Source organism: Phoenix dactylifera, chromosome 12 (genome assembly GCF_051530095.1).
Source record: "Phoenix dactylifera cultivar Ajwa chromosome 12, Ajwa_hap1_PhDact_Kaust_v1.1, whole genome shotgun sequence".
Lineage (NCBI taxonomy): Eukaryota > Viridiplantae > Streptophyta > Magnoliopsida > Arecales > Arecaceae > Phoenix > Phoenix dactylifera.
This window is the reverse complement of record NC_143201.1, coordinates 28327905-28352541: the sequence shown is the minus strand read 5'-3', so window position 1 is coordinate 28352541 and position 24637 is coordinate 28327905. Positions and strand designations below refer to the sequence as shown.

Below are 24637 nucleotides of genomic sequence, written 5' to 3'. Positions count from 1 at the left end.
GCAGAGAGAATCTGTGGTTTATACTGTTTGGAGTTGCCATTCTGCTCCACTTGTTGAGGCGCCATCCACAGTGTTTCTTAAATAATTTAGTTTGAATTAAAATAAATAGCCGTCCTCCGCACTTCAACCGCCTCGTGCCATTTTCAAAAGTCTAGGTCAAGACCAACAAACATTGAAACAAGAATAGATGTGGAAGATGTTACTTGCTTTTCAGATGTTCCAGAAAGTAATAATAAATTTTTTTTATTTATACCTGATTTAGCGAGTTTTTAAATTTTATTCTGCATTTGAGATAATAAGCTGTTAGCCTAAGTAATGATTGCTCTTTTGATATTGACCAGTGATAAAACATGCTGTTTGAATGTTGGAGAACTAGTGGATGAAAAGGATGAATGTTTAGGAAACTGCACAAGTTTGACCATCCAGTCCCAATTCTTCTATAATATAATAATATATTACAAATAATAATGATATGATAAAAATATTATATAATATTATATATTATTTTATTATCAAATGTTATATATTATAAATTGCAAATGATAATAAACCGTGATGCCTTGTTGTACATTATACTATAATATTAAGGTGGACTATGCTTCTCTCGATTCCAAATTAATAACCTAACATACAAAATAAGGATTTACACCATTAAATATGACTATACCACTAAAAGTATGTAGAAACCAAAAGATAGATTTTATTAGTCTCTAATCTATGCATCATGTGGATTAAAAAAAAAGGAAATAATCTTTCTTATGCTAATATGCTAAAATACATGATAAATTATTTAAGTTGAATATTGATTTTATTAATCATAATTTACATATGTTACAATATATATATATATATATAGATGAAAATCAATAGATTTTAAAGTTTAAATCATAGCAAAACAGCCGCATCTCATTTTAATCTTTTATTTTTATATCCACATGATGCAAAGATTAAATATTGCGAAAACAAATAAGTTTTGGTTGTTACTTGTTAGGTATTTTTAATGACATAGATTATAATTTATGATGTCGATCTTTGATTTCAACGTCCTAGTATTGGTTCTGAAACCGAGAGAAGTAAATACTCTTTTTTTCTAAAAAAGTACACTTCATCTTATATTATTATATATTATTATATAATATAATAATATTATAATGATATCAATATGATACAAATATTATAATAATATAATACAATATAATAATGTATTATAATAATTAATATAATACTTATAATATTAAATTATGCATAATATCAAGTTATAATATATTAACATAAATATTATAATAATTTTATGATAATATAATATGATATAACTGTAGTAGTAGTGTTAATTTCATCCTTATATTAATATTATGTTAATAATGGCGAGATTAAAAGAGGGCAAACCTGGTTTAAGATTAAACCAAGGTTTCTTACATCCAAGTAAAAAAACCCGGTTTGTGTGTAATGGTTGCACTTTGACCAGCTAGTAGGTTCTAGACTAACCCTCCCGACAGCCGAACGTGTTTGGCAATTAAACTAAGTTTAAACGGAGAACAAAAAAATCCCATTACAGCCGTTCCAAACGGAGCCCCACGGGTTCTAGGAACTCGTCAACATTGCTGAAGTTGCGGTTTGCCCGTTATGAGGTCTCTCAGCACGGTGGAGGAACTCGTCAACATTGCTGACGAGTTCTAGGAAACTCGTCAACATTGCTGAAGTATAGTTGGTACAAACTATACTCATCAGTTTACCCAACCATCACATCTATCTTGCAATTGTATCGCAGTTTCTATCAGCACTTCAAACAGAATTTATGGAACCAGAATCCATCCTCTTGCAAATATGCAAGATTATTCGAGGCAACATAAGTAGTCCCACCAAGTACACGGATCAAAAAATTACAGGTATGCATTGATATGAAAGTTACGCGGGTGCATACATCAGAGGAGAGAAAATGGAGGGATAAAATATAATTTGCAATACATGGCAAAACGAAGAAAACATAAGAGAAGATTTTCACTAATCGGTGCCCGAACCTTCACTGCTCGAGACACCTCTTTGATGAGCAGCTCCATTTGCCACCTTGCTTACCATTTCCTTCTCGTGATCATCATCATCACTGTACTCGCTCTCATAATCATCGTAGTCCTCTTCGTCCTCTTCCTCCTCTTCCTCAGCACCATCTTCTGCCCCTGGCCCTTCTTCTGCCCCATGGCCCCTTGTCCCAGCCCGGCTCCGCTTCAGAACTTTTAGCTTTAAGCTGGCCTTGCTATCGCAGCCTATCCATGCATCACACAAGCAGTAGGAGCTCAGATTGTAGCTCCCCTCCTCAGGGGCCTGAAATTTACCCATTACCAACCTGGACCCACTCTTCACCTTCTCAATTGCTTCTCTGACTGCAGAATTCATTTCCTTCACATTTGCACCCAAAGCCTCCTTTGTTTCTTGAATTGCCTTTGATGCAGCTGTAATTGCGGTGACCTCATCCATGAAACTGACCTTCTGAGACAGCCACACATCATTTGAGGCAGTGTCTGCAAGCAGTAGCCAAAAGTTCTCCTCCTTGTGGAAAGGGAAAAGAGGGGAATGGGGAAGGGCACCTACAAGGCCATTCCCACGCCTGAGTGTGACCCAAGCATACATCGAGACGATGTCACCCTCTTGTACGCCTTCTTCCCCTTCAGTTTCACATGTGATCTCAACTGTGATAGAAGGGATCATCTCAAGTACAAGCTCTACATCATGTGCTTCAGCAGCAGAAAACCCTGCAGTCTGAGTCAGCAGCTCGGACCGGTCCTGCACAGTCATGTTCCGTAGCTCTTGGAATGTACGAACTTTCTGCGAAAATTGCATGACAGTCAATATACGAGGAAAATATAAAGTAAAAGACAAAACTAGAATAGCTTGAGGATACGGTGAGATTTTTTCTTTCTGCCTTTGGGATACCCCCAGAACCTTTTGCCCCGCAACCCGTCCCCCAACCCTTTCCTTTTCACGTTTCATAAAGACAGAGAACACCTTTTTATTTCGTAGGCAATACTAAATCATGCAACAACACTTAATTTCCAAAGGATCAGCTTCAGCCATCATCAAGATGTTCAAACTCAACTTCATGGACATAAGGTACAGACTCGAAGAAGAACATATAAGCACAAGACAATGTATTGGCAATTTGATAAGACCACCAATTGAGTACTTTGTTGTTATATAAAACATAATAATTGTGATGTAAAGAGATGAATTTAATATTTGGTGGCTAGTTATAAACATTTATTTACACATACACAAAAACGAAAATGAAAACAAAAACAGAAGCAGAGTTAGGTTGCACAAATGGAAGGCTGGAAAGCAAATGGCCATTAATGATTTCTAATTATCTTTTTTCTGACTCAGATATCATTGATAAATTATCATTAATATTTATGATGGAATCTACTATACATCATTGTTAAGGTTGAATAAGCTGTAAATAGTTCAGCTAGAAGAATTTCACAATAATATAACATACAAACGAAAAAAAAACACATGATTAACAAATGATTCTCTCTCTTATAACAGACCAGAAGATCATATTTCTTGCTCCAGGAAACTCCTTAGTTAAATATTTTTTCAATATGAATTCTTTTGAATACAGTTCCTGCTGTTATCCACCCGTACGAAATAGCTAGTAGCAGTCAATCTTGTTGAGTGTTTCTTAAGAGAGATTTCACATAACCTACCATGAAAGATCTTCTATTCCCAGAAGTTTCAAATAACTGCAACACTGACTTTCTATATGCAAAAAACAAAGAAGAGAAGAACACTGACTATATTTTTGGTACCTTTCGAGCAATTTTTTTGACAATTCCCTCGCTGAAATGTGGAAGCTGCAAAAAGGGTGCAATGCCTTCGGAGTATCCTCCAACAGCTTTTCTTGCACTGAGAGGAACAGCCTGTAGAGTGTATCGAATATAAGGATGCACATGTTACTTCAAAAAAAAAAAAATCTAAGCATTTGGGACATGTAATAAGAAAATTAACACAAACAGCCTGAAGAAATGAAAAGACATGAAAGAGTTGAAATCTCTTTGCCTTTAATAGCATATAAATACTTTAATGTATCTCAAACTATGAATGCAACTTATATTTTGGAGGTAACAGTCACAAACTACCAGAATAACAAACACTCAAGTCTTAACCATATTCAATGTGAATAATGGTCTCATCATCCCTCCAGTTACTTCCATATCACAATCTAGATTCCATACAAAGCTCAAGCTTCTCACTATATGCACGAGAGCTACAAGTGACGAGTCCCTCCACATTATGTGGAGTTGGCTTTTTCTTAGATAAATGTTGGAGGCTGGTAATATGATGGAGTCGGAAGTCAAGAAGAGAGAGACAGAGGAACAGGTAAAGAGGTGCAAGGTTCAGGCTTGTGAACAAAAAAAAGAATGAAATGGATGCAAAGAAACTAGTTTTTCTAATGGAGGAAGAGAGTCTCCCATGTTGCTTAACTTACCCAGTGCTGGACTACGCATAAACCACATAAAAAGTTAGACACCATAAAGCGGTCACCAAAAAGTTTTGACAAACAGAATGGTTAGCACATGGGAGAGAGATAGGAAAACAGTAGCCAATGCATATAACACAAGAAAACAATCGGAGTAATAGAAATTAATGAGAATGTCAAAAAGTAAATCTAATACTGATTCTCTCTCAAAGCAATTAACAATATTTAAGATCCATAAAAAAATCAGTATTGCATTTCAAACTTTGAAAGTGCTCATTTAGGAGTTTCATGATGTCAATGGCACACAGATCCTGCTGTCAGATAATTTATGATTTTGACAACTTCTAAACTGCTTCATGGAATAAGATCAGAATTGTCTGGATTTAAACAGAGTTATGAAGAGAAGTGCTTTACTGTACAGCTCAGATTTGTCTAAATGGTAAACAATAAGCATAACAAGAAATAAAATAAGAATGGTCAACTCAGAGTATGAACTATCCTGTATGTGAAGAATACTGGAAATAAGAGTGGTCGACTCAGACACCAATATGAGAGAAGCCCATTATTATACTCTTCATTACAAATAACTATACAAAGAATCTCAAGCATTTCTCAACTATTATTGAGTAAATTAAACTGCTCAGATATGAAAAAGATAAGGTTCATTATACGCCAAACATACAAATCAAATGAATGGATATCATGTAGTGAAAAGCTGAAAATGCTCCCAACAAAATTTTGAAGAACTTCAAGAGTTCTTCTGGACAAGGTCAATGAGGAAGAAGTTTTCAGCTTCCCATAAGAAGTACAAAATAAAAAGTTTTTTTGTACATATTACAATAAATTTGACTATGTAAGGCAATCTGACACATTATACATGATGTTGCAAGGAAAGCTACATCCATAAATATGGCCATCACAGATTCATCTATAATAGTTGAAACTTATAAAAATTTGAAAACTAAAAGCTTTCTACTAATGCAAGCCATCATCACGAAACTCTAACTGATCAATTTGAGTCAGTTTTGAACATATCCATAAATTAGCCAAATCATTTGCTCTAGCTATTGTAGGTGAAGATAAAAAACATGCCTAATAATATCACATATATAGCACATGAAATATTGAACAGTAAAAGAAAAACATGCAACTATTAAATCTACAGAACAAGCTAAGTAATGTATAGGAATTAGCAACATGTGCTGAACTAGAAAGAAAAAATATGTTGCAAACAACTCAGATTAACTGCTTGCAACTAGAATCAGAGGAACTTCATGAATATGTTATTCAGATTTTGTGGCATGTAGAGAAAATGTGGAAGTTCAAAGGAAATTGTTAGAGCACCTGGATGATACTTTGAGAAAGTTCAACCACACCAATTGCAGGCCTGAGCCATCCATATCCCTTAGGACTGCGTGGTAGTACAGCTATCTGCATGTAAAAGATTCACATTAAAGTGCAATGAAAAGATAGTATGCATCAAGTTGTGATTTAACAGGGAAAAACATGATTATGAATTGAAGGACTTTCGACACAAACAAACATGGTATTAGGAAAAGGGACACAAGTAAAATGTATCCTCTATAAATATTACAGCACTTTGAGCTGGATTACATCAGTGCACCTTTCATTAGTCTTTGTTAATAAAAATAAAGAAGATTTTGAGCACGCATAGTGGCATGTGTTTAGTCCTACATTGGTAGTGCATTGAGGAGATCTTGGGTATTTAAGCATGCTGAGAACCCATCATTATAACTTCTGGCTAGCCATTTGGGTAGGTCTTGGTTCGTTACAAATGGTAATAAAGCAGACCTAACCCATGGCCCATATGTGACTAGAGGACAATGTAGTACAGACCCTTTTTGGATTGGCCATGTGCTTAGTCCCATATTGGTTGGACATTGGAAAGATCTTTGGTACTTAAGCTAGGCCAAGGACCTCAATTAATAACTTCCTCTAGGCTCTTACGCAAACATTTATGAATACCCTAGGAGTATTTGTTAACATATGCGCCCTCATTAGAATGACAAGTAGCCCCTGTTTGGATGTTCAATTACATTATCCATTACATTTAACCAAATTGGACAGATGATGGAAAAGCCGGGTAAGCTGGGAGAAGAAAAAGTTTGCTGGCAGGCAAGAGATATTTTCCTGATCAGTAAAATCACAGAACAGATATTCCTTAAAAACCAGGATACCTTAAATCACCTATTCAATGGAATTCAACATCCTCATTTTTCAGGATTATCAGCTCCTGCACTGCCATGAAGAGTTTGTTCTCTCCATGTAAATATCTCTTCCCTCATGATCATTGCAAATTGAGTTTATCCAGCATATAACGTGTCTGAACATCCAAACTGGCTGTAGTGCTCTCATTGGACAATGACAAAATAGTTAACAAGGATTGTAAAAGATAGATAATATCTATTGAAAAATCTTCTGTGTTTATCATGCTCAAATCCCACCTGACTGAATTGCATAAACTTCTTTTCTAGAACCACGTAGGTGTTTGAGATTTAAATTGGAGGATGCATGGATGCTAGTTTCAAATCCAAACTAAAACGGGAACTTGTCCATGGTATCTAAACCTTTTTGATGTCAATCACTGCCAGCCCATGGGTTGGGGAATAACAACTCTGACATCTCTTAGTACATGTGATTAGATACATTAAGAGCACTGCCCTTAACTAATGGATGTGGCGAGTCTGTTAGCAGGATCTGGTAAATAAATACCTATGAGACAATGATATTTAGTAGAATATCATAATACATGTTTGGGTAGACATGTCTGCCAAAAAGATAGAATAGTAACTGGTGCTTTGAGTGATTCTGAATATTGTCATTTCCATCCAAGAGAAAAAACCCTTTCGGACAGACAAGTATTCAACCAATTTGCAGTTCAAACTGATTATGGATTTTGGAATATCTTTTTACTTTCTTCAATAGAATAGTAAATGATTTTCTCTATGTTTTAGATTGTCGAACAAACACAGATTTTGAATTGTCGAACATAAACAGAATTTGGATTCTTCCATTTCTTCTTGGATGATTGAATCAAGCTAAAGAAACTGATTGTGACAAGAAATGGCTCCTATCCCCTTAACCCCACCCCAATGAGACCGCAACTTTATGTATAAACAAAAGTAGTTAACAAAGAGGCCAAGCATTTTAAATAACAAGCAACCTATGGGATGCCAAGAACATGAAAAGAAAATGAAGAAAATAGAATCATTCATTAACTAATTGTACCGAGGTTAATAAAGAGGGAAGAAAATCCTCCCAGTAAAATTTTCATACAATTCATCACATCCGAATGTCCCACAACCAAAAAAAAAAACATTCATAAAATTATGGCCAAGGTTCGAAGTACAGGTATCTGTACTTATATCAGTACCTTACTGGTGTCATATTGACTGGTACAGTACCTGTACAGGGATGTACCAGTACCTAATGTGTGTGATCAGAGGTACAAATGGTACAGACTAGTACGCCCGATTTTCAAACCCTTGATTGTGGCATGTTCATTTTGTTCATCTGACTATTTCGCAAATTTCTTGCTGTCATTTGCAATACAAGAGTTGCAGACTTAAAATTTTAATTTCCTTAAAAGCCATTAACAAGATTTGCAATCTCAGTGCTGGATCCGATACTGATACCATCTTGGTACATTGTCGGTATGCCCAGTATCAGGATCGGTTCAGCATATAGATACTTTGATACTAGTACGGTATGTTATGATATTGCCCGGCATGCGCCAATACGGACTGGTACAGTATACCCTGGCCATTAGCCTGCAACTTGTTGCTGTCATGAACTATCTAAAAAGAATCAAGTAAAACCAAGTAGACAAATATTATTAGATTCCTGTGCTAACATCCAAAAAAAGGGACAAGACTATTACAGAGTGCTGGAAGTGTTTCAAGAAACTTTCAATGTGATGAACATAAAAAAATATTCAGTTTCCACCAAATCTTTTCTCTTAATGCAAAACAAAATTATACTGAAAACAATATAATATACTATTCTTGCAGTAAAAAAATGTAGTATGACGCCTCTAACATCCTCATAAGAGTAGCTATTGACTTCAGTAATGGAGTGTGGAAGAGACTTGCATGTTAAAAGTCAAAAGAGGGAAGGAAAGATTCTACAAGACCTTCATTAATTCTTCAAGAAGACGAGGTGCAAGTTCAAGCATGTGCTTAAAATCATTCTGTAAAGCTGAAGATAAAGCATCTGATTCACGAGTTAAATGAGCTTGAATCAACAATTCCATCTGAGATTCACAAAATTAACATGAATGTGAGCCAATGATGACTGGACTTCATGCAAAGTCTCTAACTGGTAATAAAACAAGAAAGTATGATTAACTATAATTATAAATACAGAAAACTACCTTAACTAGGGAAGGATGTTGCTTCCAAAACTTTGCTTGTTCTGTCCTGATGTTCTTCAAGTCCAGATTTAACTCACTTCTAACTGCCACAAAAAGTTTCTGGAGGGGTTCAGCATCACTTCTACGAACTGGCATTTCCATATATTCCGCAGCCTTAATGAAGACATCCATAACCTTGCTGTATTCATTAATATTTGGTCAGCTACAAATGTGAAAAATTCTGGTGTAGCTTGCATGAGTGTTAATAAATAATGTGAGACATGATCTCCTATTAAGATGTAGAAAAAAATCCAATATATCAAAAAAGGTTGGAAAGGAAATGCACTGTCCTTAGATAACAAAATTGATATAACCAATGTAAACAAAGCAGGACTTCAATATAATTTGAAATATGCTAAATTATCCATCAGACAAGGGGTATGAAGACTTTGTAGTCAGCTCAAAATCAAACCTTGACTAATTAGCAGCAAATGGCCCTGGAAAACCAAATTACATTACTGATATGGTCTTTATCAAGTAATTTGGATCCACTACCTTTTTTTTGACACTAGAGTATCTTCATAAGAGGAGTCTGCATGAGACTAGGATTGCCACAGAGTTAAGTTAGGGCATCAATTATGAAGTTTTATTTCTTTAAGATTAATGTTTTGGATCAAATTCTACAATAATTTATCAAAGTATCTGTTTTTTTTTTGAAAAAATAATTTCTCTACTTATGGAAGAACATCACTAGTGGGACATCAATCTCTCTTCCAACAGTAAAATTCAGTCATGGATTTAAGTTAGAATATGGATAAGATGTCTCCCTGCTCCAAATTTTGGCACGGTTCCTGAATTTTTTTTACATAGCTTATATTAGTGTATAAAATAAACTATTGCTACAATTCAGATTTTAAAGGAGGAGAATAAGGAATTTTCATTTTTATTTTTGTTCTTTTAAGAAAAATCTAGAACTCTAATATGGAAGATACCAAGGTTCGCCGTCTCGGTACCAGAACCCGTACCTGTCACATTAGCACAATGTCAGTACGGTACAGTATGAGATTTTTTTGGCGTACCGACCGAATCGGTACGCCACCCATATCGGATATCGGTACCGAACCGGTATGGTACGGTACGCCCTTTATCGTCCGGTTCGGACCAGTATGGCATACCTTGGAGGATACAATTGAGGATTTTATGCATTGGTTTGGAATCAAATTGAGAACATTCTCAAGGATTCGCCTCTTATGATGAAAAAAGTGTTCTAGATCTTGTTCGCAGATGAAAACATGCTTTAGGACACAATGTCAATATAAGTTATCTCGAGCAAACTGCTATTGGAGGTGCAGTGCAAATTTTCACATGTTTCAAAGAACATGTAGAAAACCTGGGCATATACAATTAAGTACTGTCGAAGGATAGACAGGTGTAACTATCTTTATTCATCATGTTCAAATATAAGGAAGAAATAAATTGTTAGGATGATTGATTGAGTCACTGACAGTCTCGAAAACCATTGAAACATATGAATTGAAGATTCTCTAAAAGGTATGACCAGAGCTTGCTCGGAAAAGGGCAAGTCCTATCAGTTACCTGATTGGGTTATGCATAAGAATATTACATTGACTGGCATCATATGCTTGAAAGAAAGAAAATTTGTGAAGTTGGCAAGGACCGAATCAAGGGAACAGCAGGTCTTTAGTACTATAGTGTTAAGTACCAGATGTAAAGGATTGGCTGACCAGGCATTCTCCCATGACAAGAAATTAAGGTTAAAATTAAAAGGCACTTCCTTCAAGCAAATTATCTACAGTTGGGTTACTTGGGTATAGTTGTACGAGTAATGGCTTTTCTTGAATCTCATAAGCAAATCATTCACAATCATGAGTATGACAAGGCCAACAAGGTAGCACTTTACAGAGGAAGATTGTGTAGGTCTGTCATTACTCAACCTTCATCTTGCGTTTCATGCAACCCTTAATGAAGCGATGTCCAATGTTACAGGAAAGTAATAGAAGTAACCAAAGTGTGTTGAGTTTAAGAATCCAAGAAGGTAGGACAGAAACTAAACTGCATGTATAGTAAAAAAAAAAGAACACTTTGTTAAGATACGCCTTTAAAAGAAAAACAACCAGAGGCTTGTGACAAACTACTAGAACAAGAGTGGAAAAATAACATTGAGAAACTATTGAAGTTCAAAAATAAATTTGGCCATAGTTTTTCTTGAAGTTCACAGTTGAATCAACTGCCCCTACAATGAAAAAAAATGGTATTTTTCATGACATATGTGATCGTTGTTGGAAAGAACCCTGATCAACAAGATGGCAGGAGTGTTATGAATGTTGAGTCAAATGTGCAAGCTTGGGTAGAAGGCATAAAGCCATGTCAAGCCAAACCATGTTGCGTGCAGCAATTGCTTCTAGAATTGCATATCTTGGATACTCTGTTTCTGAAAAGCTTGTTAAGAGATGATTCTTCCATTGACCATCAGGCTTATCTACTTGGATGAAAGTATAATGTACTTTAAGCTCATGCAGGATGGTATGATAATACCTACGTCTGCATAATTGTTAGAATTCTTTATGAACTAGGAAAGAAGACTCGACCAGACATAAGAATGCAAAGATAGAAACCTAAATTCTAATCACATGAGAGTTAAAGAGGACAGCAAATAGATGATGATGATCCATCCTATCAAAAATGTCTTCAACTCATTGGAGGAGGAGACCGAGGAGGGAAGGAGGGAGAGGATGGGGATAACAATCAGATCACATCCGAATAGATGGCTATTCTTATTGAAAAGCATGGTGACCTATTTCATACCATCAATCCTCTGAAGTTGGAAAATGACCCCCCTCCTTGGGAAGTAAAATCCTGCATACTTCCAGTAGAACCAACAGGATGGTCAACTACAAAAAGCATGCATTAGCATCTGATTTCTCCTGGATATCTTCTTGAACTTTCTGTAGTACTTGTGGAGGCTGAAGAGTGGTATTTCAAAAATAGTCCATACTAACAGTCAACCTATATGAACTTTGTATTCATCTCATCACTTAAGTGATAAAGGATCCACAACTTAAGTAATCCTTGTTTTCATTTTTTTTCTTCCTGTTTCTCGTTTCTCATCTTTTTTTTTGTTTCTGTTTTTGTTAGCACTCTCTTTTTTATTTTCGTTTCTGATGTAAAAATGTGGAGGGAAGTTGAATGCATACCGAGCAAGGTTTTAAAAGAGAGTGCATGGTATTCTCGTTTCCTAGAACCCCATAACTCTTGTGATTGATATTTATGCATGGTACCTGCATAGGGTGTTAATAAGTAGCAAAAGAAAGAGATATAAAACACCTAAAGCTAATATTGAGCTACAGGGTCAGTATGGGGCAGTTTTGTCTAGTTTTTTGGGCAACATGGCGACTCAAGTCAGTTGGCTTGTGGAATCTTCCCAATGTTTGCTGTGTACTAGCCCTAGCAGGTGTGGTATGTACCAGCCAGTATAGGCCAATGTGGCAAGATTTAAAACCTTAATCCTAGGTGTCTTAGATTAGGTAAGGTGGGCCGTCTATTGGTGATGTTGAGAGTTTGCTACAGGATAGGTATTTTACATATAGTTTTGGTTATAAAGGGGGCCATATTCATGTACTAGAACAAATTTTATGGTCATAATGAGGGTAGTATTCTCTTATTTTTGTTAAAGAATAATTTTGATGAGAGGCCAACATAATGGATGGTGAGAATTTATCCCAATTTGAAATGTCCAAGATACAATTTCTTTAGACAAAACAAATTTGAGGTTCATCAAGTTTATCCTTCAGCTTATATTGTTTTGCTTCCTTATATTTAAATCCATAATGAAAGAAATCAGAAATTTCAGTTTTTATTTGCAGTTTCTTGAAAAAAATGAAACCACGATAACTTTTGGGAAAATAAACTGAGGATTCCCTTTATCACCACCATGTTAACATAAAAATCCAATAGAACCATAATGAAATCTCCTTGGCCTTCCACAAATCCTCTGAGCTATATCTGCCACCTTCCTGGTGCCTTTTATGGGACCCGATGTCCTTGTGCATGATCTCAATGTCTTCACCAAGAAGTCCTTTCAACTGGTTTTCCGATAGTGACTTGATTATGCCCTATTTACTCAAAGAGGCCTAAATTCATGTACTTTTTAGCTCCAAACTAAGGCCAAAATATTGCAATGAGACATTTGTTTCATTTCTACCTCAAGCTTTGAAAGGTCCAAACATTTATGTAGAATTTTGACTAAAAATTTACTTTTTTCCTCCTGCTGAAACAACGTCAAAAACAAGTATAATGAAATGAGATCAAAGTTTAACGTAAAGGACTATAATATTTATTATTCAATAGCTGATAAATGTGTGCATATATAGCATTCAGAAGTTCGTTTAAAAAAAAAAATTAACCAAAATGGCAATGTAAATTATGAAAAAAATATAAAACCATGATAAAAGCAAAGTTTCAAACCTTGGAGCCAAAGAAGGTTTCATGAAATAGTAGTATGTTGACAAAGTTTGATGCATGACATAATTCCCAGTATATTTTGAAGACCTTGATAAATATATAACTGCTATCATTAAAGGCAAGAGAATGCAAACTCCAACAATCCCAAGCAAAAGTATTCCACCAGATGCTCCATCAATATTCAGCAAGAACTGAGGTAAAGCAATCCCCATTTGAAATCCCTGATCACAGCCACATCAAGGTATTAATAATTTAAGAATTTTGTCCGATACTGAGCCATGTTGCAGATATTATATTAGGTCACAGAGGTAGGTTTCCAGTTTTCACACAAACGATGTATATATACGCCCATAAAAGGAAGGGGAGTTTTATACTACCTGCCGGCCATCCGGGTGACCATATTTTTCATAATTTTCACGAGATATAGGATCAGTCAAAGCCTGATATGCCTTGGATATAAATTCTACAAAGTACTTGTGGGCCTCTGAAACAAATGACTGTAGTGTAAGTCAAAATAGAAAAAGGAACAAACATTCTTCTTAAAGCTCAAGTTATGGTATGAGATTTGGAAGAACACAAGGACTCCTTCAACCTGGATCGGGATTTTTATCAGGATGGTACAAAATAGAGAGTCTTCGATATGCCTTCTTTATGTCTGATTCTGAAGCTCCTGGCCCTAATCCAAGAATGCTAAATGGCTCAAATGGCTGATTCTGACAAATGGCATAAGTGTACACAGCATTAATTGAAGGTGAAGGCAGAGAAAATAACTTGGTCACACAATGTAGATATATAAAAAAACAATGCTGGCCTGGCATAATGTCTACAGTACAATGTTACTAATACCAGACCAAAATATTTTTCTCAAAAAACAAAAACAGATTAAAAGATCAGATATGTTTATAAAATTATTAAGCAAGATTCTCATTCGCTGAAACAGAGGATCATCAAATAACGAACATGATAATTTTTAACAAAGAACTATTGCACACAAATCATTAACTATAAGGAACAAGAAAAATAAACATGTTCATCGATTACAAGCAGCTTACCTAAAAGCTCACATACTACTGACTACCTTGCATGCATTTTTTTTTTGTGTGAATCCTTTCTTTCATGCTTATATGTTATCACGTCTTCTCTCTCCAAAAGGTATTCTGACTTGGACTATAAGTAACCAAATGAAAAGCTAGATGTCTTATGAAAAGCAGAAATAGTGACTAAAAACTTCTGTAATTATTTTTTTGAAAAAAATCTAATTGTGCCTGTACGTGGTATTCAATGTTAAATTTGGAATTTTGAAAGAAAAACTAGGCATTCAGACCGACTTCTCCCACTCCCTCATGGCGTCAATTGTTGCAAAAAATTGCTGAAAGCTGAAACAATTGAGAAAAGACTATTGAGCTAGGAAATAGAAAGTTTCCTTTTTCTGAATGTTCTTGGATCTGTTGGTAACCAGTCAATGACCTCAAGAGAGAGACCAAGAGGCAAGAGAAAACATGAAAATCGCAAAAATCTCATATTTCTTCTATAACTGATTTTCTACTAGCCCAATAAAAACTAATGCAATAAAATATATAGAGAATGAGCCTTCCATGTGCAGAGAGAAACACCATGAATGCACCAATACGTGTTAAGGTGGGAAGCACAAGCTTAAAATAAACCACAATAGTCAAGAAATTTCAGACAACTTCACTGCTAAAAGAAAGTTACAAGAAGCACCTAATACAATCCAAAATCTATATTACAATCTATGCTTTCAAATAAAAAATAATAATTTTAATATATATATATATAAAGTCAGAAAGCATGGTAAGGATGGCGAACTAAAAATAGACACCTAACATACAAACATTCTACATAAATTCCATCACAATTTAACTTAGAGCAGATGATATCCCACAAGACAAATGGTTGAACCTTGTCTAAACATAGCTACAACCTCGACTATTAACATTTCTAGCATTATGTCAATTGGCTCTCTCTTTGTTTTACTGCCTCCTCCATGGATCTGTGACTGTTGAGTTCTGCTTGATTGCCAGCACATTGATGCTCATTCAATTAAAATACAAGGCAACAAATGACGCATTTTCAAGCTCTGTCAAGGGCCAGCCAAACTTGTATAGTAGCTGCTTCACAGAAATAATTATAGGTTGGATATCTGCTCAATAATTGGCACATTCGAGTGGCACATGATTTGAGCTTGAACAGAACATGCTGAGCTTGGGCTGGGCTTGAACATGATGTTACTCAGACACTTGGCACAGGAGTCCAATGTTTAAGCGTCAAGAAGAATCAAACATGATAACCTTTAAGAAACCCAACATTGGGGCATATTCTACATTATGGTTAACAGACGCGCTTTAACCAACTAAGCTATGCTGAGCACGTGGTCTTAAAAGTATGGAGATGTAGGGATATAGTGTGGGACATGGGAATGCAGAGAGATAAAACATGGATGGTCGGACACATCTCACCAATAGGCACATTGCCAGAGATGACATATATACTAGAAAGATGTATGCACAATCAATAGTAGTTAGACTAGTTGCTCTAAAATTTTATGATAGAACCTTTGGTAACTATTCTTTGGAGTTTAAGAACTTCGTGCCAGTGCATTCATGTAATTGTGATGACACCTAGTCTTGATTTCTAGTTTCAAGGAGTCTCCTAAAGCGTCACCAGTTGCCAAGTGTTAGACACCTCTTGGAATAGAAATTTTGTCCAGGTAATACCATTCAAGCACCCTCTTTAGCCCTAACAGCTCAAAGCTCTTGCTCCATTTGTTTGCAGGCCGATCTCTCCATTATACAATGATTCATCAATTTAATTCCAGGATAGTAGAATTCTATGACGGCTGGTAAATCAAATTTATTTGTTTTCTGTTTTGTAAGCATTTCCCCTTTTTTCAATCAAACTAAATGAAAATAAAAGTTGGCACTCATTAGGCAAACTATCTAATAGCATGACGGGCATGTAGTTTAAGTATTGCTAGCAGTTCCCGTGATTCTGTGCATACCGTGCAGCCTTCAAGCTTGATAAAAACATAATTGTTGAAAACTATATGTTTACTATGACAAGTCAAGAACATTTTTAGGAGCACACATCTCATGGCCAAACATAAGATGTATGACATAATGGATTTCCATCACAAATACAATAATGCAGTGGGTGAACTCAACTATAGAGTAATAATACCGTGAAGAAGTGTAAGGTTGTTATCTGCTTTCCAAGAGATGGGATGTAAAGTTATAAAGAAATATATAGACAACAATAAAAATTGATAAATAATAAAGGTAAAACCAATTAAATAATATATCTCGAAATACCTCACGGCTTATATGTTTGATGTAGTAAACCAGAATCACCATGACAACCCAAAGCAGCAAAGTGGTAAGATTACTACATGTCGAAAAGTTTGAAATCTGCAAGTAAACCAGAAGATAAGAACAAAATTAAAGGTAAAATAGTTATTGCTTTAAGAAGTATTGTGCTATAACAAGTGGAACAATCTTTGGGTTTAAGCTATAAAAAAGGAAAGTCATTACAGCATCATTGTTACCCGCTTATATATGGATTTTCTGTGCTTCCCTGAACGTGAGCATACAGAGCATTGGCAATGGATTGTCCTTGTTTTCCTAGTTGCAGCATGACATAACCTCAATATTGTGTAAGGCACTAAAGGTAGTGCAATCATGGTTAAGATGAAAATTAGGAAAAGTGAATTGTTCTCCTCCGAAGCAGCCATTGATGCTTATTGCTGAATGCCAAGAGGAAAAAAATGACATTACTATGATCTGCAACCATAACAAGAATACCATGCAATAGTTGCCTTTAATTATAAAGAAAATTGCACATAATTCTAGATGAATAAAAGTTTATTCTATCATGCATAATCTCAAATTAAGATCATCAAGTCAACAATTCTAAGCTGAGCGGACCTGCAAATGACTAGATCATTCCTTGACAGGTCAGATAGCAGCTTTTAAAGGTTCTAATTCAAGGAGAAAACATTCAACTATAAAAGAAATCGATTGACGTGATTGTATGTGGAGAAAAAGGAAAAAAGAGAAATAGAGAGCATGAGAAAATTGAAGCAGAATGCAAGAGTAAGGAGGGAGAATGGAAGGAAAAGAAATGAACAACTTTCACAAGCAGCAATATCAAGTGTCTAACCAATCTATGAAAGATAACTTTACCCGCTAGTAAGTAGAACAGGGTTTTTTTTTCCTCCTATTTAAATTTATGGATGTAGATTCACTTTGTTACCTGTCCAAACTTTTCTTAACTCATAATGCTTCCTTTTGAAGTTGAAGCCATCATGACTAGAGGCATAAGTCTTTATCTCTATCAATGATATGCATCGGCTCCTTTATCTCCTCATTAAAATTCCTTTCAAGCCAATTTGAAGCAAAAAATCAAGAAGTCAGGCCCATCAAGAAAAGGTCCACCCATGAGCTTAAAATCATAAAGATTCTCATCTTATATGTTAATTTCACAAGATCAACTTTGTTTTTAACCCACCCTCCATAACATGTCAATTTTCCACATAAATTTAATGCTCATTCATGCACTGGTTGTTGTAGTAAAAGAACCTCGGTTATATGCAAATTTTCATGCCACTGAATTTCTTTGCACTTTGAATCTCAATACGCCTTTTTATTCCTTTAAATATATACAAGTTTCCTAATCAGAAGACCTTGCTGTTTTAGTATCCTCAATTTGTGAACTCTGTCAACATATGAAAGATCATTTCCTTCTCCAAATCATAATAATTAAATGAATCTTATTCATATTTCCATACATGGTTGTCCAAGTAAATAAAAGTCCCCTTCATTGGTGTTGTGGCTTTGAATAACACAACCAAAATATGTTACATGCAAACCTTACTATCCACAGGGGAATGGTGGGTGGATGTTGTCCAAATCAGCCTGTATTGCCTGATTGTGTACTTGGACTGCAGACCTTTGTACCTTAATACTATATGATCCTGTAGCACATTCAATGCACCCAAAACAGAGGGAGGGGCACGGGTTAATTAAGCCAACATCATGCATGTTTGATCACAGTGGTAATTAAGCCAACATCTTGCCTACCCATTGCCACCAGTCCTGACAACATCCCAAATTATTCGATAGTTGCATGGATCTTGCATGGATTGCAGACCTTTGAAGAGCACAATATGTTGCACACAAGCCTTACTATCCACAGAACTTGCTGTCATACCACATGCACGTAGACATAGATGTGGCATGGGTATAGTAGTAAGGAAGAAAAGAACCTAAATTGGTTTGATGGTGGTTTTATCACCCAGGGGAAAAGGGGTTCCTCTTCTTGCATACTGGGTTAAACACTGCAATGTAAAGAACTACAGGAATTAATAAATAAAAGAGTGAGTTGCAATTCAATCGAATTATGCCTAACATATACAAGATACACCATGCGACATTTAACAGAACTAAGTAGGAAGTTGGAGCCAGATGAGATCAAGTTTACAGTATCATGCATCCTGAGACAAACTACATTGACACTGTCATACAGGGCACTCACTAAATAAGAAAGATGCACAATCTTGTTTGCATGAGTTCTAAAGATACACCATGCAGCATCAGATAAGGGGAAAAGAAAACTTTGCTTATCCAATTTATACCATCCTAGTTAGTTTTATTTCAACGAATCAATGCTTTCATCTTTGATTCCCATGGTTGCATCAGATACTATGGATCTTCCCGAGTGTGCCTCGGGCCCTCAAGTAAACATCACTAAGGAAAAAACATGATATGCCAAATTAATTAACCTAAATTAGAAACGGACATTAGGAACTCGTTTGGTTTGCGGAAAAAGAAGGGGAAAAGTGTAGTCAACGCGAAAATGAAGAAAGACCTCTTGTTTGGTTGGAGCTTTCAAAGAAGAGGGATGGAAAAATAGCATTCCCATAGGAATAAGATTTTCATATTTTACGGGAAAGAAAAACCCATGAGAGACATAGAAAAGCTACTCTCCCACCAATTGAAAATTGAATTTTTTTTTCAAAACTATCCTAAGCCATTAAAATCCATGGATAAAGCATTTTTTTTATTAAGAGTATAATAGATATTTCATTCAGCTTTTTTAGAAAAGTAAATATTCAACCAAACATAAGCCAATCTAGAATGGCCACTTTCCTTGGTCAACCAAACATGCCAAAATAATTAGGCATCATATTCTCATGAAAAAATATTTCAATGAGGAAAAGTTCTTCCCGCGAACCACATGAGTCCTAGAGATAACACCAATGAGAACAAAAAGAAATTCTATAAGCAATAATTCATGAAAAATGTTCAGGTCAGACTAACTTCACACATAAAAAAACATGTATTTTCATACTGTACATCAAGAAATAAGCACTAGACTAACTCAATCCATGATTCGAAATAGCACCTACAGAAACTCCAGGGTTAACCATTTATTAAACAAAAATACAAGCATCAAGAACTTTTGCTTAAAAAAGCATCAAAAACTGCCCAGAGAACACAAACACTCTACGATATAAATCAAGAACTATGATCGCAGCAAGATTTTGAACATTAACATGAAACCCGATTCCATGAAATTTCTTTAGAACTTGAAAAACAAGAATTCGTGATCCGAACTACAACCAAACAAACCCAATAGCCTTGGTCTCCCAGTTCCTAAATTGGCCCCTCAGCTCCCGACACCGAGCGCCCATCGCCGAATTCAGATCCGAGGAGATCAATGTTAAGATTGGGTTCTTGAACAAAGAAAGATTGGTTTTGGGATGAGATAAAGAGAGAGAAACAATCAAAGAAGAACAAGAACAGAAATACCAGAGATTACGGAAAGCACAGGATTTTGGTTTCCGCGGAATCGAATCGAAAGAGAGATCACAACAAGAAGGAAGAGAGAGATCAAATCGAAAGCAAAAGGAGGCAGGAGAAGAGGAACGGACCTTCTTGCGTTTCGAATCGCGGCGTCGCCTTCAGCCTTCCTTCTTTCCTCCTTTGAGGAGGAGGGAGGGAGACGGCTCGGAGTCGATCCTGCCACCGATTTGCTCTGCGCGCTTGAACCCTGTGCGGGTTTTTAATGCGTTTTAGTGAATGAATTTAGGCAATGTTGTTATTTAGCTTCGTACGGCTGAAAACATACCATCAGATTCGGAAGCAACGGTAAAGATCTCATGTGGAGTTGTTGGGCTGGTTCGGAGTGTTACGGGCCAAGGTTTCTTGGATCACGCGACTTCTTCCGGTGGAACCGGGACCATGTCTCCCTTGCCCGCTCGCTTATGAGAGCTAAATCTGGGTGATCAGCGGTATAATTTGTTGCAATCGCGTGCAGCTTTTTGTTATTTTTTGGCTGTGCTTCTCTAGTGTTGCTTATGTTCTGTTTTTGTTTTCCAAAACCCTCGAAGTAAAATGATCTAGACTGAGAGGAAACGCTAAGGTTTTTTTAACCAAAAATAAGCTTATATTTTTAAAATTATTTATACTATTATTTGTTGTTTTTTTTTGTGTATGATTTTGATCTTAGGGCAACTTCTTGTAGGGCTTGTTTTGTTTGCAATAATGGATTAGAATAAAAATAGGAATGGCCATAAGTACGTATATGGTTCGTAGTCGGAATCTAAATCCGAATAGAATTGAAGTATTAGAGAAAAATAGTGATTGGATTTTACAGAATTAAGATATTCTCATTTCTTTCTTGAATCAGAATAGAAATAGAACTTTTCCTAATCTAACGAAAGTTATTCATTTTCATGTCAATCCAACTTTCTATAACCAAACATATCTTTATCCTTCTATCATCTTATTTGAGAGATTGGTTTATCTGTGGGAAATGTTTCTAAACCTTAGAGGTAGAGATATGGCCTCGAATAAGTGATGCAGGGGGATCCTTCGCTAAGGGGAATAATGCTGGAGTCATGTCCAAACACTTAGTGCTGTGATCTATCTGATGCTATTCAGTCTTGGACTTACTGTATTATGGCATTTTTGTGAAATGCAACATACAAATGTTGTTAGATAATCTTGTACAAAATTGGGTATCCATCGATGCACCCTGGCTTTTAAAATAAGGCCATTTGCTCACTTGTTCCATTAACTAGTCCGGGGCTGTCATCATTCATGTCTTCCAGCTGCATTTCATTCATTGCCTCCTCTGGTCTCTTCGAAAGATGTTTCATAATATCGAACTGCATTTCACGTGGACAGTGGTAGAAACTAATATAGATATATTGGTATTATTTCTGCATAGCCTAGACCAAATTAACTTAGATAAACAATTTCGATAAAAACCGAGATGCCACTCTATTCATACTAATAAAATCTAAGGCTGGCAGTTATGGCGACACTGCAATCAATGCACAATCAGTATAATTGCCGCCGTGTGTTACTTATGTAGGATGGTTACTATGTTGTTAACGTGCAGCTGACCGTTACTATATAGTTAAGGCACATCGCACAAAATTAGATAACGGATCGATATTCTATCTTATATAAAAGGATGGTCCGAGGATCTTCATGTAAGCTTATTTAGAGGTTCTTCTCTATAAATTTTTTCCTTTTCACATTATTACTCTACTATTCTGACTTAAGCATCGGAGTATCCCTCGTCTAAAACTTTTCAACAAGTAGACTTCTTGCAGGTTAGTTTTGAAGGTGACCAGTTTGGTTTTTACCGACCTTAAAACAAGACGGGCGGCATCTCAACCACGGTTCAGAATTTAGCAGCAACCGCTACTTTGTACCTAGACAAATATGCAAGCTACTATGTTTGAATAATTTATCAAAACATCCGAGAATCTATATACGAAGGGATGGAAGTGCTAACTTATACTTTCTGTTTTTTTCTGACCCACATATTAGAAATTTAACTCCAAAAGATTGTCATTTTACAAACCGATACATTGGCAACTTCCTTTCATCGCAGAACCCCTCTCTAAGCATATACACATTGTTTGAACAAAAACGCTAAGCATATACATGGCTTCTAAAAATCAATCTATCCACAGTAAGTTAATTTTATCTTTACCGAACAAAATCTACACTTTGACAGTCCGGAAAAGGAGGAAGATACGATCAGAACAGCTTCCCAGCAAACTCTCCAATGTCTTCATCCTTGCATGAGGAAGAGGCATATGATGCCAAGTCTTTTAGCTCAGAGAGGCTCCTTCCTAGCTGCAATGCCATCTTCATCTCAAACAACTCCCCATTCTCCCTCCTCTCCGCATCTCTTTCCCCCAGATTTGACTCAATCTCTTCCTGTAGCCTCCTGTAGAAGCCGCCGCAGTTGCGGAGCAGCTCAAACACCATTCCGACCTGTCCGCCGTGCTCCAATGTATTCACTACAGCTGCAAGTGCCCCTCCGACGACCCCAAGCAAGACAGGCAATTGCCCAAGAGCCGGCGAGCCAATCAAACCGGCACCGAGCGCGGCCAGGCCAGAGACTAGAGGGCCCAAGGTGGCTAAAGTCTTATGAATGTTCAAGACCACCTTGCCCAACCTCACGTACTGCTCCTCATCTTTCACCTTCAGTACTCTCAGGATGCCCATCATCTCCTCTTCCAGCTCCTTGCTCCAGCCATTCCTTTCCACGCCGTTAACGTATTGTCGACGTCTCTCCTGCCGCCTTAGTTTGGGCCACCATCGAGTAGGCTCTACGGTTTCAGGGAACTTCTCGAGCATGCCGGGGAGCAGAGGCAGTGGGTAGGCCTTCTCGAGTGCGAGCACCTTCTCCATGGCCTCCTCGACATCCAATTCGGTAGGGGCTCGGAGGGCGAGAGTCGCATGGATCGATCTCTCGAGCTGCTTCCACAACCGGGTCGCATTCCTTTGTTCTTCGGCTAGCTGGGAAGGCTGGATCTTGTTGACGACCAGCATCATCCCGGTTGCAGCAGTGAACAAGATCACGGAAGAGAGCTTGAAGGCTAGTAGGTGGGGTGTGGCTTCTCCCACGGGGATAGATGAGATTCCAGCCATGAGGGATGCAGTGAGGCTAATGGAGTTGATGGAGTGGAGGAAGAGGTGATTCCAGTTATTCCTCTGTGCTCCGATGATTGCGTGCATCTCTGCTCGATCGGCAACTGCCTCGGCTATGGCATGAAGCTTGGTGATGATCAGATCTTCATATTTGTCATGGGTCGCAGTATGTGTTTGACGTTGCCTGGTGGCTGTGCTCTCTTCTCTCAGGATCAAATCCCCCATGGCGATGTTGGTTGGTAGCTTTGGAAGAGAGATCCTACGCTTGATTCTGACATTAGAGGGGGCATGAACACTCGCACATAACCTGCGGCCATATGGGACTCGCGACGCCGCCGCCGCCGCCGCTGATGGTAATAGATTCTGGGCTTGAAGGGCTGCCATCTCTTTGGGTTGCTGCTGGCTTTTCAAGTTCGGATTTTTTTTCTTCTTCCTTTGGAGGAGTTGTTTGTGCTGCTGAGGGACGTAAGAAGAGCTAATGGGGAAGTTTTGGTGGATTAGTTTGTTGGTGAGATGGGAAGCTTGCGGCTATATTTATAGCCCTGGGTATGATTCCAGTCTTGGTTCGGAGGACATTGCTGACCGACTTGGTTTACGGTTTAAACGTTACAATTCAAGAATTCAGCGAAGTCAAAGCTGTGGAACCTGTCAATAGGCTTGGGTTGGACTTTTTGATTGGGTAAAACTTTAGACCTGGTCCCTCACCCCGACCGTTTATTTATAAAAGTCAAACGGTGAAAACTTCTGACGGAGCTGTGACAAAGAATGATCGACGGATGTGATCTTTCATAGAACGGCGTTTATGGTATGTGGACTTGGTCGTGATTAAAATTCAAGATTAGAACTTATAAACGAATCCTGAATTCAAATAATAAGTCAGCGTTTTCTTTTTCCCCAGTCGTAAAAGAGCATAACTTTCCAACCAAAAAAAGTCCGGACCTACATGGCACGAGGAGATTGGTGCCGTTCATTGGTCAGTGTGATTCATGGTGCCATGCACCAATAGTCTGGTGCCACATGGTTGCAAGAATTTCTAAGAAAACGGAGGTAGGATTGAGTCATCGAGCCCCAAAGCATTTGGCTTCCATAGAGAACGTCGTAACGCTGCAAAAAAATTTCTAATCTGTAGGCTATAAGATCCTCTCGACGCGTTGACTCCAGACACAAAAAAAATATTCCAATAAAGATTAGAGAAGAAATTGATAGGCTGCCTGACCGGTTTTGCTTCTGAAATCAAGTATGCGATCACATCATACAATTCCTTTCTACCAGAAAACATCACACAAATCCTAAACTGCTAAACCTGCCGGTTGAGCAGAGAAGAATGCTCTCCCA

General features: G+C 37.0%; 2 protein-coding genes across 14 annotated transcripts; both read right to left on the bottom strand.

Annotated features, from left to right (window-relative positions):
* Positions 1–1870: 1870 nt before the first annotated feature.
* On the bottom strand, positions 1871–20423 carry LOC103709547 (dnaJ protein ERDJ2-like). 13 transcript variants are annotated; one of them, XM_008794957.6, is made up of 14 exons: positions 20278–20415; positions 18425–18681; positions 18214–18318; positions 17598–17720; positions 16891–17088; positions 16658–16753; positions 13921–14041; positions 13706–13812; positions 13332–13549; positions 8868–9045; positions 8628–8747; positions 5819–5905; positions 3804–3914; positions 1871–2820 (listed from the first exon to the last, which is right to left on the bottom strand). In XM_008794957.6, the coding sequence occupies exons 5-14, from the start codon at positions 17074–17076 to the stop codon at positions 2002–2004; spliced, it is 2043 nt and encodes a 680-aa protein (XP_008793179.4). In that variant the 5' UTR covers positions 17077–17088; positions 17598–17720; positions 18214–18318; positions 18425–18681; positions 20278–20415; the 3' UTR covers positions 1871–2001. The 13 variants fall into 13 exon arrangements, with proteins under 13 accessions (XP_008793179.4, XP_038986320.3, XP_088564075.2 ...); XM_039130392.3 differs by having other exon boundaries at positions 16891–17125; positions 20278–20411; XM_088707949.2 differs by lacking the exon at positions 18214–18318 and having other exon boundaries at positions 18610–18681; positions 20278–20413.
* Positions 20424–21940: 1517 nt separating this feature from the next.
* LOC103709619 (putative F-box protein At4g22030) lies at positions 21941–23868 on the bottom strand. Its single transcript, XM_008795063.5, has one exon. The coding sequence runs from the start codon at positions 23684–23686 to the stop codon at positions 22403–22405; it is 1284 nt and encodes a 427-aa protein (XP_008793285.4). The 5' UTR covers positions 23687–23868; the 3' UTR covers positions 21941–22402.
* Positions 23869–24637: the final 769 nt, after the last annotated feature.

Excerpts from the sequence above, each read along its gene's own strand:
- LOC103709547 (XM_008794956.6), bottom strand. The coding sequence starts at position 17,076 with ATGGCTGCTTCGGAGGAGAACAATTCACTTTTCCTAATTTTCATCTTA. Across the intron at positions 9,046-13,331 it reads AAACCTTCTTTGGCTCCAAG|CAAGGTTATGGATGTCTTCA; the intron begins GTTTGAAACTTT and ends TAATGAATACAG. Across the intron at positions 2,821-3,803 it reads TCAAAAAAATTGCTCGAAAG|AAAGTTCGTACATTCCAAGA; the intron begins GTACCAAAAATA and ends CAATTTTCGCAG.
- LOC103709619 (XM_008795063.5), bottom strand. The coding sequence starts at position 23,686 with ATGGCAGCCCTTCAAGCCCAGAATCTATTACCATCAGCGGCGGCGGCG.